General features: G+C 55.9%; 1 protein-coding gene across 10 annotated transcripts in view; it reads right to left on the bottom strand.

The window, feature by feature from the left end:
- The window catches only part of LOC132834547 (deleted in malignant brain tumors 1 protein-like), an 81,110-nt gene that overhangs the window by 27,600 nt on the left and 34,994 nt on the right, over window positions 1–18,516 (bottom strand). For all 10 annotated transcript variants that reach the window (XM_060853487.1, XM_060853490.1, XM_060853483.1 and 7 more), the window contains exons 4-6: window positions 18,080–18,391; window positions 16,683–16,997; window positions 10,322–10,621 (exon numbers count right to left, since the gene is read on the bottom strand). In XM_060853487.1, the coding sequence (XP_060709470.1) occupies window positions 10,322–10,621; window positions 16,683–16,997; window positions 18,080–18,391 (927 nt within the window). The remainder of the gene's footprint in view (window positions 1–10,321; window positions 10,622–16,682; window positions 16,998–18,079; window positions 18,392–18,516) is intronic.

The following is an 18,516-nucleotide window of genomic DNA, read 5'->3' as shown; positions in this document are numbered from 1 at the left end:
TCAGTGTACAGATATCTCCCTAAGAGAGAGAGAGAGTACGAGAGACACCAGTCAGTGTACAGATATCTCCCTGATAGAGAGGAAGGGGACTGAGAAACAACAGTCAGTGTACAGACATCTCCCTGAGATTGAGAGAGCGGACTGAGAGACACCAGTCAGTGTACAGATATCTCCCTGAGAGAGAGAGGGGACTGAGAGACACCAGTCAGTGTACAGATATCTCCCTGAGAGAGAGGGGACTGAGAGACACCAGTCAGTGTACAGATATCTCCCTGAGAGAGAGAGGGGACTGAGAGACACCAGTCAGTGTACAGATATCTCCCTGAGAGTGAGAGGGGACTGAGAGACACCAGTCAGTGTACAGATATCTCCCTGAGAGAGAGAGAGGGGGGACTGAGAGACACCAGTTAGTGTACAGATATCCCCCTGAGAGAGAGAGTGGACTGAGAGACACCAGTCAATGTACAGATATCTCCCTGAGAGAGAAAGGGGACTGAGAGACACCAGTCAGTGTACAGATATCTCCCTGAGAGAGAGAGATAGATGGGACTGAGAGACACCAGGCAGTGTACAGATATCCCCTGAGAGAGAGAGGGAAATGGGAGACACCAGTCAGTGTACAGATATCTCCCTGAGATAGAGAGAGGGGACTGAGAGACACCAGTCAGTGTACAGATATCTCCCTGAGAGAGAGAGAGGGGACTGAGAGACACCAGTCAGTGTACAGATATCTCCCTGAGAGAGAAACGGGGAACCGAGAGACACCAGTCAGTGTACAGATATCTCCCTGAGAGAGAAACGGGGAACCGAGAGACACCAGTCAGTGTACAGATATCTCTCTGATAGAGAGGAAGGGGACTGAGAAACACCAGTCAGTGTACAGATATCTCCCTGAGAGAGAGGGGACTGAGAGACACCAGTCAGTGTACAGGTATCTCCCTGAGAGAGAGAGAGAGAGAGTTGACTGAGAGACACCAGTCAGTGTACAGATATCCCCCTGAGAGAGAGAGGGGACTGAGAGACACCAGTCAATGTACAGACATCTCCCTGAGAGAGAAAGGGGGGACTGAGAGACACCAGTCAGTGTACAGATATCTCCCTGAGAGAGAAAGGGGGTCTGAGAGATACCAGGCAGTGTACAGATATCTCCCTGAGAGAGAAAAGGGGAACTAAGAGACACCAGTCAGTGTGCAGATATCTCCCTGAGAGAGAGAGAGAGATGGGACTGAGAGACACCAGTCAGTGTACAGATATCCCACTGAGAGAGACAGGGGACTGAGAGACACCAGTCAATGTACAGATATCTCCCTGAGATAGAGAGAGGGGACTGAGAGACACCAGTCAGTGTACAGATATCTCCCTGAGAGAGAGAGAGGGGACTGAGAGACACCAGTCAGTGTACAGATATCTCCCTGAGAGAGAAACGGGGAACCGAGAGACACCAGTCAGTGTACAGATATCTCCCTGAGAGAGAAACGGGGAACCGAGAGACACCAGTCAGTGTACAGATATCTCTCTGATAGAGAGGAAGGGGACTGAGAAACACCAGTCAGTGTACAGATATCTCCCTGAGAGAGAGGGGACTGAGAGACACCAGTCGGTGTACAGGTATCTCCCTGAGAGAGAGAGAGAGAGAGTTGACTGAGAGTCACCAGTCAGTGTACAGATATCCCCTGAGAGAGAGAGGGGACTGAGAGACACCAGTCAATGTACAGACATCTCCCTGAGAGAGAAAGGGGGGACTGAGAGACACCAGTCAGTGTCCAGATATCTCCCTGAGAGAGAGAGAGCGGGGACTGAGAGACACCAGTCAGTGTACAGATATCTCCTGAGAGAGAGCGAGAGGGGACTGAGAGACACCAGTCAGTGTACAGATATCTCCCTGAGAGAGAGAGAGGGGACTGAGAGACACCAGTCAGTGTACAGATATCTCCCTGAGAGAGAGGGGGAACTGAGAGACACCACTCAGTGTACAGACATCTTCCTGAGAGAGAGAGGGGATTGAGAGACACCAGTCAGTGTACAGATATCTCCCTGAGAGAGAGAGAGAGAGAGAGAGAGAGAGACAGGACTGAGAGACACCAGTCAGTGTACAGTTATCTCCCTGAGAGAGAGAGGGGACTGAGAGACACCAGTCAATGTACAGACATCTCCATGAGAGAGAAAGGGGGGACTGAGAGACACCAGTCAGTGTCCAGATATCTCCCTGAGAGAGAGAGAGCGGGGACTGAGAGACACCAGTCAGTGTACAGATATCCCCCTGAGAGAGAGAGGGGACTGAGAGACACCAGTCAATGTACAGACATCTCCATGAGAGAGAAAGGGGGGACTGAGAGACACCAGTCAGTGTCCAGATATCTCCCTGAGAGAGAGAGAGCGGGGACTGAGAGACACCAGTCAGTGTACAGATATCTCCCTGAGAGAGAGCGAGAGGGGACTGAGAGACACCAGTCAGTGTACAGATATCTCCCTGAGAGAGAGAGGGGACTGAGAGACACCAGTCAGTGTACAGATATCTCCCTGAGAGAGAGAGAGAGAGAGAGAGAGACAGGACTGAGAGACACCAGTCAGTGTACAGATATCTCCCTGAGAGAGAGAGAGAGAGAGAGAGGGGACTGAGAGACACCAGTCAGTGTACAGAATACTTCCTGAGAGAGAGAGAGAGAGATGGGGGGGACTGAGAGACACGAGTCAGTGTACAGATATCTCCCTGAGAGAGAGAGAGGGGACTGAGAGACACCAGTCAGTGTAAAGATATCTCCTTGAGAGAGAAACGGGGAACCGAGAGACACCAGTCAGTGTACAGATATCTCCCTAAGAGAGAGAGAGAGTACGAGAGACATCAGTCAGTGTACAGATATCTCCCTGATAGAGAGGAAGGGGACTGAGAAACAACAGTCAGTGTACAGATATCTCCCTGAGATTGAGAGAGCGGACTGAGAGACACCAGTCAGTGTACAGATATCTCCCTGAGAGAGAGAGGGGACTGAGAGACACCAGTCAGTGTACAGATATCTCCCTGAGAGTGAGAGGGGACTGAGAGACACCAGACAGTGTACAGATATCTCCCTGAGAGAGAGAGAGGGGGTCTGAGAGACACCAGTTAGTGTACAGATATCCCCTTGAGAGAGAGTGGACTGAGAGACACCAGTCAATGTACAGATATCTCCCTGAGAGAGAAAGGGGACTGAGAGACACCAGTCAGTGTACAGTGATCTCCCTGAGAGAGAGAGAGAGATGGGACTGAGAGACACCAGGCAGTGTACAGATATCCCCCTGAGAGAGAGAGGGGACTGAGAGTCACCAGTCAGTGTACAGATATCTCCCTGAGAGAGAAAAAGGGAACTGAGAGACACCAGGCAGTGTACAGATATCTCCCTGAGAGAGAGAGGGACTGAGAGACACCAGTCAGTGTACAGATATCTCCCTGAGAGAGAAAAAGGGAACTGAGAGACACCAGGCAGTGTACAGATATCTCCCTGAGAGGGAGAGAGATGGGACTGAGAGACACCAGTCAATGTACAGATATCTCCCTGAGAGAGAAAGGGGGTCTGAGAGATACCAGGCAGTGTACAGATACCTCCCTGAGAGAGAGAGAGAGATGGGACTGAGAGACACCAGTCAGTGTACAGATATCCCACTGAGAGAGACAGGGGACTGAGAGACACCAGTCAATGTACAGATATCTCCCTGAGATAGAGAGGGGGGACTGAGAGACACCAGTCAGTGTACAGATATCTCCCTGAGAGAGATGAAGGGGACAGAGAGACACCAGTCAGTGTACAGATATCTTCCTGAGAGAGTGAGAGAGAGGTGACTGAGAGACACCAGTCAGTGTACAGATATCTCCCTGAGAGAGATAGAGAGAGAGAGAGGGGAGGGACTGAGAGACACCAGTCAGTGTACAGATATCTCCCTGAGAGAGAGAGGGGACTGAGAGACACCAGTCAGTGTACAGATATCTCCCTGAGAGAGAGGGGGGGGACTGAGAGACACCAGTCAGTGTACAGATATCTCCCTGAGAGAGAGAGGGGACTGAGAGACACCAGTCAGTGTACAGATATCTCCCTGAGAGAGAGAGAGAGAGAGAGATAGAGAGATTGGACTGAGAGACACCAGACAGTGTACAGATATCCCTCTGAGAGAGAGAGGGGACTGAGAGACACCAGTCAGTGTACAGATATCTCCCTGAGAGAGAAAAATGGAACTGAGAGACACCAATCAGTGTACAGATATCTCCCTGAGAGAGAGAGAGATGGGACTGAGAGACACCAGTTAGTGTACAGATATCCCCCTGAGAGAGAGAGTGGACTGAGAGACACCAGTCAATGTACAGATATCTCCCTGAGAGAGAAAGGGGGTCTGAGAGACACCAGTCAGTGTACAGATATCCCACTGAGAGAGACAGGGGACTGAGAGACACCAGTCAATGTACAGATATCTCCCTGAGAGAGAGAGAGGGGACTGAGAGACCTCAGTCAGTGTACAGATATCTCCCTGAGAGAGAGAGAGATGGGACTGAGAGACACCAGTTAGTGTACAGATATCCCCCTGAGAGAGAGAGTGGACTGAGAGACACCAGTCAATGTACAGATATCTCCCTGAGAGAGAAAGGGGGTCTGAGAGACACCAGTCAGTGTACAGATATCCCACTGAGAGAGACAGGGGACTGAGAGATACCAGTCAATGTACAGATATCTCCCTGAGAGAGAGAGAGGGGACTGAGAGACCTCAGTCAGTGTACAGATATCTCCCTGAGAGAGAGAGAGGGGACTGTGAGACACCAGTCAGTGTACAGATATCTCCCTGAGAGAGAGGGAGGGGACTGAGAGACACCAGTCAGTGTACAGATATCTCCCTGGGAGAGAGGGGGGACTGAGAGACACCAGTCAGTGTACAGATATCTCCCTGAGAGAGAGAGAGGGGGTACTGAGAGACACCAGTCCATATACAGATATCCCCCCGAGAGGGGGAGAGGGGACTGAGTGACACCAGTCAGTGTACAGATATCTCCCTGAGAGAGAGAGGGGACTGAGAGACACCAGTCAGTGTACAGATATCTCCCTGAGAGAGAGAGGGGACTGAGAGACACCAGTCAGTGTACAGATATCTCCCTGAGAGAGAGAGAGAGAGAGAGGGACTGAGAGACACCAGTCAGTGTACAGATATCTCCCTGAGAGAGAGAGGGGACTGAGAGACACCAGTCAGTGTACAGATATCTCCCTGAGAGAGAGAGAGAGAGAGAGGGGACTGAGAGACACCAGTCAGTGTACAGAATACTCCCTGAGAGAGAGAGAGAGAGAGATGGGGGGGACTGAGAGACACGAGTCAGTGTACAGATATCTCCTGAGAGAGAGAGAGGGGACTGAGAGACACCAGTCAGTGTAAAGATATCTCCTTGAGAGAGAAACGGGGAACCGAGAGACACCAGTCAGTGTACAGATATCTCCCTAAGAGAGAGAGAGAGTACGAGAGACACCAGTCAGTGTACAGATATCTCCCTGATAGAGAGAGAGGGGACTGAGAGACACCAGTCAGTGTACAGATATCTCCCTGAGAGAGAGGGGGAACTGAGAGACACCACTCAGTGTACAGATATCTCCCTGAGAGAGAGGGGGAACTGAGAGACACCACTCAGTGTACAGACATCTTCCTGAGAGAGAGAGGGGATTGAGAGACACCAGTCAGTGTACAGATATCTCCCTGAGAGAGAGAGAGAGAGAGAGAGAGAGAGACAGGACTGAGAGACACCAGTCAGTGTACAGATATCTCCCTGATAGAGAGGAAGGGGACTGAGAGACACCAGTCAGTGTACAGATATCTCCCTGAGAGAAAGGGAGGACTGAGAGACACCACTCAGTGTACAGATATCTTCCTGAGAAAGTGAGAGAGAGATGACTGAGAGACACCAGTCAATGTACACATATCTCGCTGAGAGAGAGAGGGGGGACTGAGTGACACCAGTCAGTGTACAGATATCTTTCTGAGAGAGAGTGAGGAGACTGAGAGACACCAGTCAGTGTACAGATATCTCCCTGAGAGAGAGAGGGGGGACTGAGAGACACCAGTCAGTGTACAGATATCTCCCTGAGAGAGAGAGGACGAGAGACACCAGTCAGTGTACAGATATCTCCCTGAGAGAGAGAGGGGACTGAGAGACACCAGTCAGTGTACAGATATCTCCCTGAGATAGAGAGAGTGGACTGCGAGACACCAGTCAGTGTACAGATATCTCCCTGAGAGAGAGAGAGGGGACTGCGAGACACCAGTCAGTGTACAGATATTTCCCTGAGAGAGAGGTGGGGGGGACTTAGAGACACCAGTCAGTGTACAGATATCTCCCTGAGAGAGAGAGGGGGGACTGAGAGACACCAGTCAGTGTACAGATATCTCCCTGAGATAGAGAGAGTGGACTGCGAGACACCAGTCAGTGTACAGATATCTCCCTGAGAGAGAGAGAGGGGACTGCGAGACACCAGTCAGTGTACAGATATTTCCCTGAGAGAGAGAGGGGACTGAGAGACACCAGTCAGTGTACAGATACCTCCCTGAGAGAGAGAGAGAGGGGCCTGAGAGACACCAGTCAGTGTACAGATATCTTTCTGAGAGAGAGAGAGAGAGAGAGAGGAGACTGAGAGACACCAGTCAGTGTACAGATATCTCCCTGAGAGAGATAGAGAGAGAGAGAGGGGAGGGACTGAGAGACACCAGTCAGTGTACAGATATCTCCCTGAGAGAGAGGGGGGACTGAGAGACACCAGTCAGTGTACAGATATCTCCCTGAGATAGAGAGGGGGAACTGAGAGACACCAGTCAGTGTACAGATATCACCCTGAGAGAGAGAGAGGGGACTGAGAGACACCAGTCAGTGTACAGATATCTCCCTGAGAGAGAGAGAGAGATGGGACTGAGAGACACCAGTCAGTGTACAGATATCTCCCTGAGAGAGAGAGAGGGGACTGAGAGACACCAGTCAGTGTCCAGATATCTCCCTGAGAGAGAGAGAGGGGACTGAGAGACACCAGTCAGTGTCCAGATACCTCCCTGATGTTGAATGGACAGAACAAATTCAAGTTATTTTTCATCTTTCTCGTGTTCATGAGTTACGGGATGTCTTGCTGTAACCATATAAGACACGAGGCAGAATACAGCTGGAATAATATGAAAATTATGGGTTCCTTATCAACAGAACGATGGACTGGTATTGGAGAGATGGTTCAGCCGACTGTTCCCGGGGATGGAGAGTCTGGAATTCGAGGAGAGGTTGGGTCGGTCAGTCCTGCACCCATTGGAGGTGGGGAGAATCCGAAATGATAATGGACAAGATGCTGAGAGAACCTGAGAGTGGGAGATCTGAAGAGACGACCTCCTCCCTCTGTGGGAGAGAGTCCCGGGACCAGCAGGATCGACTCAGGGGGAAGGGTCACGTACTGAAGGCAGAGATGGGGAGGACGTTCTGCGCTCTGAGGGGAGTGGATGTGTGGGATAGGATTGGAAACAGGGAAGCGAGTCAGGGGAAAGCAGGAACGCGCAGTTGAGGAACACTTTACTGCAGGTGTTGGAATCGACACTGAAAGCAAAACTTGCTGGAAAATTACAGAGGTTCCGGCAGTATCCCGGGAGAGAGAGAGGAAGCCAATGTTTATGACTCCACCACCTCTTTATCCAGCTCTCGCATAGTGCTCAGGGATGTGCAGGTTAGGGTGGATTGGCCATGGGAAATTGTCCCATAGTGCCCAGGGATGTGCAGGTTAGGGGTGGATTGGCCGTGGGAAATTGTCCCATAGTGCCCAGGGATGTGCAGGTTAGGGTGGGATTGGCCATGGGGAATTGTCCCATAGTGTCCAGGGATGTGCAGGTTAGGGTGGATTGGCCATGGGAAATTGTCCCATAGTGCCCAGGGATGTGCAGGTTAGGGTGGGATTGGCCATGGGAAATTGTCCCATAGTGCCCAGGGATGTGCAGGTTAGGGTGGGATTGGCCATGGGAAATTGTCCCATAGTGTCCAGGGATGTGCAGGTTAGGGTGGGATTGGCCAGGGGAAATTGTCCCATAGTGCCCAGGGATGTGCAGGTTAGGGTTGGATTGGCCATGGGAAATTGTCCCATAGTGCCCAGGGATGTGCAGGTTAGGGTGGGATTGGCCATGGGAAATTGTCCCATAGTGCCCAGGGATGTGCAGGTTAGGGGTGGATTGGCCATGGGAAATTGTCCCATAGTGCCCAGGGATGTGCAGGTTAGGGTGGGATTGGCCATGGGAAATTGTCCCATAGTGTCCAGGGATGTGCAGGTTAGGGTGGGATTGGCCAGGGGAAATTGTCCCATAGTCCCCAGGGATGTGCAGGTTAGGGTGGATTGGCCATGGGAAATTGTCCCATAGTGCCCAGGGATGTGCAGGTTAGGGTGGGATTGGCCATGGGGAATTGTCCCATAGTGTCCAGGGATGTGCAGGTTAGGGTGGATTGGACATGGGAAATTGTCCCATAGTGCCCAGGGATGTTCAGGTTAGGGTGGATTTGCCATGGGAAATTGTCCCATAGTGTCCAGGGCTGTGCAGGTTCGGGTGGATTGGCCATGGGAAATTGTCCCATCGTGCCCAGGGATGTGCAGGTTAGGGTGGATTGGCCATGGGAAATTGTCCCATAGTGCCCAGGGATGTGCAGGTTAGGGTGGATTGGCCATGGGAAATTGTCCCATAGTGCCCAGGGATGTGCAGGTTAGGGTGGATTGGCCATGGGGAATTGTCCCATAGTGCCCAGGGATGTGCAGGTTAGGGTGGATTGGCCATGGGAAATTGTCCCATAGTGCCCAGGGATGTGCAGGTTAGGGTGGACTGGCCATGGGGAATTGTCCCATAGTGCCCAGGGATGTGCAGGTTAGGGTGGATTGGCCATGGGAAATTGTCCCATAGTGCCCAGGGATGTACAGGTTAGGGTGGGATTGGCCATGGGGATTTGTCCCATAGTGTCCAGGGATGTGCAGGTTAGGGTGGATTGGCCATGGGAAATTGTCCCATAGTGTCCCAGGGATGTGCAGGTTAGGGTGGATTGGCCATGGGAAATTGTCCCATAGTGCCCAGGGATGTGCAGGTTAGGGTGGATTGGCCATGGGAAATTGTCCCATAGTGTCCCAGGGATGTGCAGGTTAGGGTGGGATAGTGTTGGGAAACGCAGGTTAATGGGATACGGTGGGATGATCTTCGCGGGGTGGGGTGTGGAATGTTTGGGCCGTGCACCTTGTGAATGGACAGGAGTCGAAACATGAGCTTATTTTCTCTCTCTCTCTCTCTCTCTCTCTCTCCCTCTCTCTCACTCTTTCTCTCTCTCTCTCTCCCTGTCTTTCTCACTCTTACCCTTTCTCTCTCTCTCCCCCTCTCTCTCTCTCACTCTTTCTATCTCTCTGCCTCTCTAGTCTCTCTCTCTCTCTCTTTCTCTCCCTCTCCAGTCTCTCTCTCTCTCTCTCTCCTTCTCTCTGCCCACAGATGATGCCCACTGGGGCTGAGTCCAATCAGATTCTGAGTTAGAGAGTGATGCTGGAAAAGCGCAGCAGGTCAGGCAGCATCCGGGGATCAGGAGCATCGACGTTTCGGAACTCAGGAATGAGGCTGGGAGCCCATGGGGTGGAGGGATAAATGGAAGGGGGCGTAGGGCTTGGGGGGGAAGGTGACTGAGAGGGCAATAGGAGGGTGGGGGTTAAAGGGGATAGGTCAGACGGGAGGGTGGAGGGGATCGGTGGGAAGGGGGTTGGAATTAGAATTAATGAAGGGCTTCTGCCCAAAACGTCGATTCCCCTGCCCCCTCGGACCTGCTGCGCTTTTCCAGCACCCAGTCCAATCGAGACACTGATCTGCAGCATCTGCAGTCCCCACCAGAGACAAGACCGAGGTCAGTATGGATTAGACGGGCAGAATGGCTCCTGCTGTGGGGCCTGGAGAGGGTCACTGGATGAGAACGAGAGAGAGAGAGAGAGAGAGGGACAGACTTTTGGGAGGGGCTGGACGCTGGGGTGCACCAGTTGGGCACCAGTTGTGGGGGGGGTAAATGTAGAGTTATAGGGGAGGGGGAGAGTGAGTCGCTGGAGGGTCAGTGTGGACCTGTCGGGCTGAATGGCCTGGTTGCGCGCGCTGACCCTGTCAAGCGCCGTCTCTGCCCATCCCGAGGGATTCGGATCGGGAATCCAGGCGCTGAACCTGGCCAATATCGAGTGGGGGGGGGGAGGTGGTGGAACCGGAGCTTGGTTGGGTGGTGGGGGGGGGGGCGAGGAGGGGTTGGGGCTTTTCCCACACCAGCCCCTTGCGACGCGCGAGATGGCGAGCCCCTTACCTGCGCAGGTAACCCCGGCCGCGCCGCCGGTCTGGCAGGACGCGGGCGGAACCTTCCGGAAGCAGGCGGGGACGGCGCCGGTGCCGTTCTGGCACTGCCCCACCCAGGCGTGCTCCCCCTCCAGCGGGTAGCTCGGCCGGACAGCCGTGGCGTTGCCGCATCCCAGGTGTCGGCAGACCCGTTCTGCCAGCGAGCGGTCGGCGCCGCGATGGCACAGGGACCCCCAGGTGCCCTGGTCACGTACCCTCACCTGCCCCGAGCAACGGTCCACGCCCCCGGTCAGTGCGATTTCTCGATGCCCTGCGGTGCGGAAGGGGGAGAGGGAGGGAGGGAGGGGAGAGGTTAGGGAGGAGGGAGAGGGACGGACCTGGAAGCCCTCATCGCCCTTCGACGCAAGAGCAAGCTGCATTTGCATAGCGCCTTTCCAAAGAGGGTTACATCCCACAGCAGGGGGTGAGTGGTTAGCACCGCTGCCTCCCTGTGGCAGGGACCCAGGTTCGATCCCACCCTCAGGGAGGGGGCGGCTGTCTGTGTGGAGTTTGCACATTCTCCCCGTGTCTGCCTGGATTTCCCCCGGGTGCTCCGGCTTCCTCCCACAGTCCTCTCGGGGCTGGAGGGGGTTACAGAGATAGGGAGGAGGTGTAGGGGGTTACAGAGATAGGGAGGGGGTGTAGGGGGTTACAGAGATAGGGAGGGGGAGTAGGGGCTGGAGGGGGTTACAGAGATAGGGAGGGGGAGTAGGGGCTGGAGGGGGTTACAGAGATAGGGAGGGGGAGTAGGGGCTGGAGGGGGGGTTACAGAGATAGGGAGGGGGTGTAGGGGCTGGAGGGGGTTACAGAGATAGGGAGGGGGTGTAGCGGGGTTACAGAGATAGGGAGGGGGTGTGGGGGCTGGAGGGGGTTACAGAGATAGGGAGGGGGTGTAGCGGGGTTACAGAGATAGGGAGGGGGTGTGGGGGCTGGAGGGGGTTACAGAGATAGGGAGGGGGTGTAGCGGGGTTACAGAGATAGGGAGGGGCTGGAGGGGCTGGAGGGGTTTACAGAGATAGGGAGGGGGTGTAGGGGCTAGAGGGGGTTACAGAGAGAGGGAGGGGTTGTAAGGGGTTACAGAGATAGGGAGGGGGTGTAGGGGATGGAGGGGGTTACAGAGATAGGGAGGGGGTTGTAGGGGGTTACAGAGATAGGGAGGGGGTGTAAGGGGTTACAGAGATAGGGAGGGGGTGTAGGGGATGGAGGGGGTTACAGAGATAGGGAGGGGGTGTAGGGGGTTACAGAGATAGGGAGGGGGTGTAAGGGCTGGTGGGGGTTACAGAGATAGGGAGGGGGTGTAGGGGCTGGAGGGGGTTACAGAGATAGGGAGGGGGTGTAGGGGGTTACAGAGATAGGGAGGGGATGTAGGGGCTGGAGGGGGCTACAGAGATAGGGAGGGGGGAGTAGGGGCTGGAGGGGGTTACAGAGATAGGGAGGGGGTGTAGGGGGTTACAGAGATAGGGAGGGGGCGAGGGGCTGGAGGGGGTTACAGAGATAGGGAGGGGGAGTAGGGGCTGAAGGGGGCTACAGAGATAGGGAGGGGGTGTAGGGGTTGGAGGGGGTTACAGAGATAGGAGGGGGTGTAGGGGCTGGAGGGGGTTACAGAGATAGGGAGGGGGTGTAGGGGCTGGAGGGGGTTACAGAGATAGGGAGGGGGTGTAGGGGCTGGAGGGGGGTTACTGAGATAGGGAGGGGGTGTAGGGGCTGGAGGGGGTTACAGAGATAGGGAGGGGGAGTAGGGGCTGGAGGGGGTTACAGAGATAGGGAGGGGGAGTAGGGGCTGGAGGGGGGGTTACAGAGATAGGGAGGGGGTGTAGGGGCTGGAGGGGGTTACAGAGATAGGGAGGGGGTGTAGCGGGGTTACAGAGATAGGGAGGGGGTGTGGGGGCTGGAGGGGGTTACAGAGATAGGGAGGGGGTGTAGCGGGGTTACAGAGATAGGGAGGGGGTGTGGGGGCTGGAGGGGGTTACAGAGATAGGGAGGGGGGTGTAGCGGGGGTTACAGAGATAGGGAGGGGCTGGAGGGGCTGGAGGGGTTTACAGAGATAGGGAGGGGGTGTAGGGGCTAGAGGGGGTTACAGAGAGAGGGAGGGGTTGTAAGGGGTTACAGAGATAGGGAGGGGGTGTAGGGGATGGAGGGGGTTACAGAGATAGGGAGGGGGTGTAGGGGGTTACAGAGATAGGGAGGGGGTGTAAGGGGTTACAGAGATAGGGAGGGGGTGTAGGGGATGGAGGGGGTTACAGAGATAGGGAGGGGGTGTAGGGGGTTACAGAGATAGGGAGGGGGTGTAAGGGCTGGTGGGGGTTACAGAGATAGGGAGGGGGTGTAGGGGCTGGAGGGGGTTACAGAGATAGGGAGGGGGTGTAGGGGGTTACAGAGATAGGGAGGGGATGTAGGGGCTGGAGGGGGCTACAGAGATAGGGAGGGGGAGTAGGGGCTGGAGGGGGTTACAGAGATAGGGAGGGGGTGTAGGGGGTTACAGAGATAGGGAGGGGGCGAGGGGCTGGAGGGGGTTACAGAGATAGGGAGGGGGAGTAGGGGCTGAAGGGGGCTACAGAGATAGGGAGGGGGTGTAGGGGTTGGAGGGGGTTACAGAGATAGGGAGGGGGTGTAGGGGCTGGAGGGGGTTACAGAGATAGGGAGGGGGTGTGTAGGGGCTGGAGGGGGTTACAGAGATAGGGAGGGGGTGTAGGGGCTGGAGGGGGGTTACTGAGATAGGGAGGGGGTGTAGGGGCTGGAGGGGGTTACAGAGATAGGGAGGGGGAGTAGGGGCTGGAGGGGGTTACAGAGATAGGGAGGGGGAGTAGGGGCTGGAGGGGGGGTTACAGAGATAGGGAGGGGGTGTAGGGGCTGGAGGGGGTTACAGAGATAGGGAGGGGGTGTAGGGGGTTACAGAGATAGGGAGGGGGTGTGGGGGCTGGAGGGGGTTACAGAGATAGGGAGGGGGTGTAGCGGGGTTACAGAGATAGGGAGGGGGTGTGGGGGCTGGAGGGGGTTACAGAGATAGGGAGGGGGTGTAGCGGGGTTACAGAGATAGGGAGGGGCTGGAGGGGCTGGAGGGGTTTACAGAGATAGGGAGGGGGTGTAGGGGCTAGAGGGGGTTACAGAGAGAGGGAGGGGTTGTAAGGGGTTACAGAGATAGGGAGGGGGTGTAGGGGATGGAGGGGGTTACAGAGATAGGGAGGGGGTGTAGGGGGTTACAGAGATAGGGAGGGGGTGTAAGGGGTTACAGAGATAGGGAGGGGGTGTAGGGGATGGAGGGGGTTACAGAGATAGGGGGGGGTGTAGGGGGTTACAGAGATAGGGAGGGGGTGTAAGGGCTGGTGGGGGTTACAGAGATAGGGAGGGGGTGTAGGGGCTGGAGGGGGTTACAGAGATAGGGAGGGGGTGTAGGGGGTTACAGAGATAGGGAGGGGATGTAGGGGCTGGAGGGGGCTACAGAGATAGGGAGGGGGAGTAGGGGCTGGAGGGGGTTACAGAGATAGGGAGGGGGGTGTAGGGGGTTACAGAGATAGGGAGGGGGCGAGGGGCTGGAGGGGGTTACAGAGATAGGGAGGGGGAGTAGGGGCTGAAGGGGGCTACAGAGATAGGGGGGGGTGTAGGGGTTGGAGGGGGTTACAGAGATAGGGAGGGGGTGTAGGGGCTGGAGGGGGTTACAGAGATAGGGAGGGGGTGTAGGGGCTGGAGGGGGTTACAGAGATAGGGAGGGGGTGTAGGGGCTGGAGGGGGTTACAGAGATAGGGAGGGGGTGTAGGGGCTGGAGGGGGGTTACTGAGATAGGGAGGGGGTGTAGGGGCTGGAGGGGGTTACAGAGATAGGGAGGGGGTGTAGGGGCTGGAGGGGGTTACAGAGATAGGGAGGGGGTGTAGGGGCTGGAGGGGGTTACAGAGATAGGGAGGGGGTGTAGGGGCTGGAGGGGGGTTACTGAGATAGGGAGGGGGTGTAGGGGCTGGAGGGGGTTACTGAGATAGGGAGGGGGTGTAGGGGCTGGAGGGGATGCCATCTGAGGTCCCCTGAGCAAGTGCCTCTCTCCCCACCTCCCCCGCCCCTGCCTGTGCTAAACCCCGATCAGCCACCTCTGCCTGATCACCTCCCTCTGTCCCTGTCGGCCCCTCCATGACCATGGATCCATTGGGTTACTAGAACGGACGTGGACCGTGTAAGGTCACTCAGAGTAAAATCCGGTACGTTACCACGGGAACGAGGACCTGGGACCCCTTGGTAAGGAGTACCAACAGGACCTTACACTGCCCGGCAACACAGGCGTCAATCCCCATGGCAACACCCATTCCCTACGGCACCCAATGGCGCACAATCCCCAAACCATGGATAACGCTCAACAACAGAGCGGCATTTCACCATCGCAACATGGCTCCCCATAGCAACGGTCTCACACCCTCCCCATAGCAACACACTCTCACTCCCCCATAGCAACGGTCTCACACCCTCCCCATAGCAACACACTCTCACTCCCCCATAGCAACGGTCTCACACCCTCCCCATAGCAACACACTCTCACACCCCCATAGCAACGGTCTCACACCCTCCCCATAGCAACACACTCTCACTCCCCCATAGCAACACAGCCTCACTCCCCCATACCAACACAGTCTCACTCCCCCATAACAATACACTCTCACTCCCCCATAACAACACAGTCTCACTCCCCCATAACAACACACTCTCACTCCCCCATAACAACACAGTCTCACTCCCCCATAACAACACACTCTCATTCCCCCATAACAACACACTCTCACTCCCCCATAACAACACAGTCCCACTCCCCCATAACAACACACTCTCACTCCCCCATAGCAACACAGTCTCACTCCCCCATAGCAACACAGTCTCACTCCCCCATAACAACACACTCTCACTCCCCCATAACAACACACTCTCACTTCCCCATAACAACACAGTCCCACTCCCCCATAGCAACACAGTTTCACTCCCCCATAACAACACAGTCTCACTCCCCCATAACAACACAGTCTTTCTCCCCCATAACAACACACTCTCACTCCCCCATAACAACACACTCTCACTCCCCCATAGCAACACAGTCTCACTCCCCCATAGCAACACAGTCTCACTCCCCATAACAACACACTCTCACTCCCCTATAATAACACAGTCTCACTCCCCCATAACAACACAGTCTCACTCCCCCATAACAACACAGCCTCACTCCCCCATAGCAACACAGCCTCACTCCCCCATAGCAACACACTCTCACTCCCCCATAGCAACACACTCTCTCTCCCTCATTACAACACAGCCTCACTCCCCCATAGCAACACACTCTCACTCCCCCATAGCAACACAGCCTCACTCCCCCATAGCAACACAGCCTCACTCCCCCATAGCAACACACTCTCACTCCCCCATAGCAACACACTCTCTCTCCCTCATTACAACACAGCCTCACTCCCCCATAGCAACACACTCTCACTCCCCCATAGCAACACAGCCTCACTCCCCCATAGCAACACAGTCTCACTCCTCCAGAGCAACACACTCTCACTCCCCCATAGCAACACACTCTCTCTCCCTCATTACAACACAGCCTCACTCCCCCATAGCAACACACTCTCACTCCCCATAACACACACTCTCACTCCCCCATAACAACACACTCTCACTCCCCCATAGCAACACAGTCTCACTCCCCCATAACAACACAGCCTCACTCCCCCATAGCAACACACTCTCTCTCCCTCATTACAACACAGCCTCACTCCCCCATAGCAACACACTCTCACTCCCCCATAACAACACAGCCTCACTCCCCCATAGCAACACACTCTCACTCCCCCATAGCAACACACTCTCACTCCCCCATAACAACACAGCCTCACTCCCCCATAACAACACACTCTCACTCCCCATAACAACACACTCTCACTCCCCCATAGCAACACACTCTCTCTCCCTCATTACAACACAGCCTCACTCCCCCATAGCAACACACTCTCACTCCCCCATAACAACACACTCTCACTCCCCCATAACAACACAGTCTCACTCCCCCATAACAACACAGACTCACTCCCCCATAACAACACAGTCTCACTCCCCCATAGCAACACACTCTCACTCCCCCATAACAACACAGCCTCACTCCCCCATAACAACACAGACTCACTCCCCCATAACAACACACTCTCACTCCCCGATAACAACACACTCTCACTCCCCGATAACAACAGTCTCTCTCCCCCATAACAACACACTCTCACTCCCCCATAGCAACACACTCTCACTCCTCGATAGCAACACCGTCTCCATAGCAATGCAGTAGAAGCAAAGAAACAAGAGGGCCGCCTTACCGGAACATTCCACCCCCGCGTCCTCCTTGTGCCCGCAGTCGTGCTGCTCCCAGGGCTGGGACGGGCATTTCCACAGGTAGGCCTCGTCGCCGCGGCAACGCACCTCGTCCAGGTAAATGGGGCCCCAGCCCTGGCCGTGCTTCGAGCCGTTGGTGGCCCGCAGGGCGTGGCCGCACCCCAGCTGCCGGCACACCACGTCGGCCGCCCCCAGGCCCCAGGAGTCATCACAGACCGTCCCCCAGGTGCCATGCGAATGCAGCTCCACCCTCCCGACGCAGCGGCTGCCCCCGCCCTGCAGACGGATCTCCTTGTGCTCTGAGAGGGGGAAGCAAAGTGGGGAGGGAGCCGTGAGCTACGGGAGGCGCATGCCGGGGAAGGCCTGAGGCCTACCTGGGAGTTACCGCTCGCTTCTACTACCCCCAGCTCCCTCGGGGATCCCGGGTTCGAATCCCGACGCGGCCAAATCTTAATTAAGAACTAACACCGGGCCTAGTTCAGCGACCACATTTCCCGGGACCGTGAGAGAGGATGGGGCGCAAAGACCAAAACATCACGGATGACATTGTTCATCCCGGGACTCCCGCTCTTTCCCCTGGGCTAGGGATAGGCCCAGAACTCGAGGGGGGCACAGACTGAAGGTGCGAGGGGAAAATTTGAAAGGCACATTTGGATACAGAACGTGCTCGAAGGTAGAAGACAGAGGTTAGGACACAAGCGGGGGTCACGGTGTCTCAGTGGTTAGCGCCACTGCCTCCTGGCACCAGGGTCCCGGGTTCGATCCCACCCTCGGGGGGTGACTGTCTGTGTGGAGTTTGCACATTCTCCCCAACCCTGGTGTCTGCGTGAGTTTCCTCCGGGTGCTCCGGTTTCCTCCCACAGTCCAAAGATGTGCGGGTCAGGGTGGATTGGCCATGGGAAATTGTCCCATAGTGCCCAGGGATGTGCGGGTTAGGGTGGGATTGGCCATGGGAAATTGTCCCATAGTGCCCAGGGATGTGCAGGTTAGGGTGGGATTGGCCATGGAAAATTGTCCCATAGTGCCCAGGGATGTGCAGGTTAGGGTGGATTGGCCGTAGGGATTGCAGGTTGACAGGGACAGGTGTTGGGAGCCGAGTCGATGGGCTGAATGGTCTGGCTCTGCACTGTGGGGATTTCCCCAGGTTTGGGGATGGCCTTGGTGACCGTCCACGACCCTATGGGACAGCAGGAGGGGCTGAATGGCCTTCCCCGAACGTCCATATTTGCGCCACGTTGGGTTTTATTACTCCCCCTCCCCACTCTGGGCTCTTTCGCTTCTGATCTCTCCGCCTTCCCCCTCTGCCGGGTCCCAATCTTCTCAGGTCCACCTTAGAAGACGGCAGAGTGGCCTGCCCTTCTATCCCCCCCAAACGACTGACCTGTGCAGGTGACCTCGGCGGCGAGATTTCGGTCACAGGGTTGGTTGGCTGGCAGGGGTCGGCCCGGGCATGCCCTCCAGTCGCCCTCGCCCCCCGTGCAGTTCATCAGGACCACCCAGAAGGGGCCCGGGACCGGCGCCGTGCTGCCCACCCCGCCAGGGCGCCCCTGGCCGCAGCCCACCTGTCGGCACACCACGTCGGCCCCCCGGCCGTCCCAGAATTCCCAGCAGAGCGGCCTCCAGGAGCCCAGGTGGAGCAGCTCAACGCGTCCGGAGCACTCGCTCGTCCCATTGGTCAGTCTGACCGGCACCTCTGGGTGGGGGAGGAGGGGGAATAGAAGGGGGTGGGTGGGAGTGAGGGGGAGGGGGAATGGAAGAGGGTGGGTGGGAGTGAGGGGAGTGAGGGGGGTGGGGTGTAGAGGGTTAGGGGGGTGTGTG

The sequence above is a fragment of the Hemiscyllium ocellatum genome, chromosome 40 (genome assembly GCF_020745735.1).
Source record: "Hemiscyllium ocellatum isolate sHemOce1 chromosome 40, sHemOce1.pat.X.cur, whole genome shotgun sequence".
In the NCBI taxonomy this organism is placed as follows: Eukaryota; Metazoa; Chordata; class Chondrichthyes; order Orectolobiformes; family Hemiscylliidae; genus Hemiscyllium; species Hemiscyllium ocellatum.
This window is presented reverse-complemented; position numbering and strand designations above follow the sequence as displayed.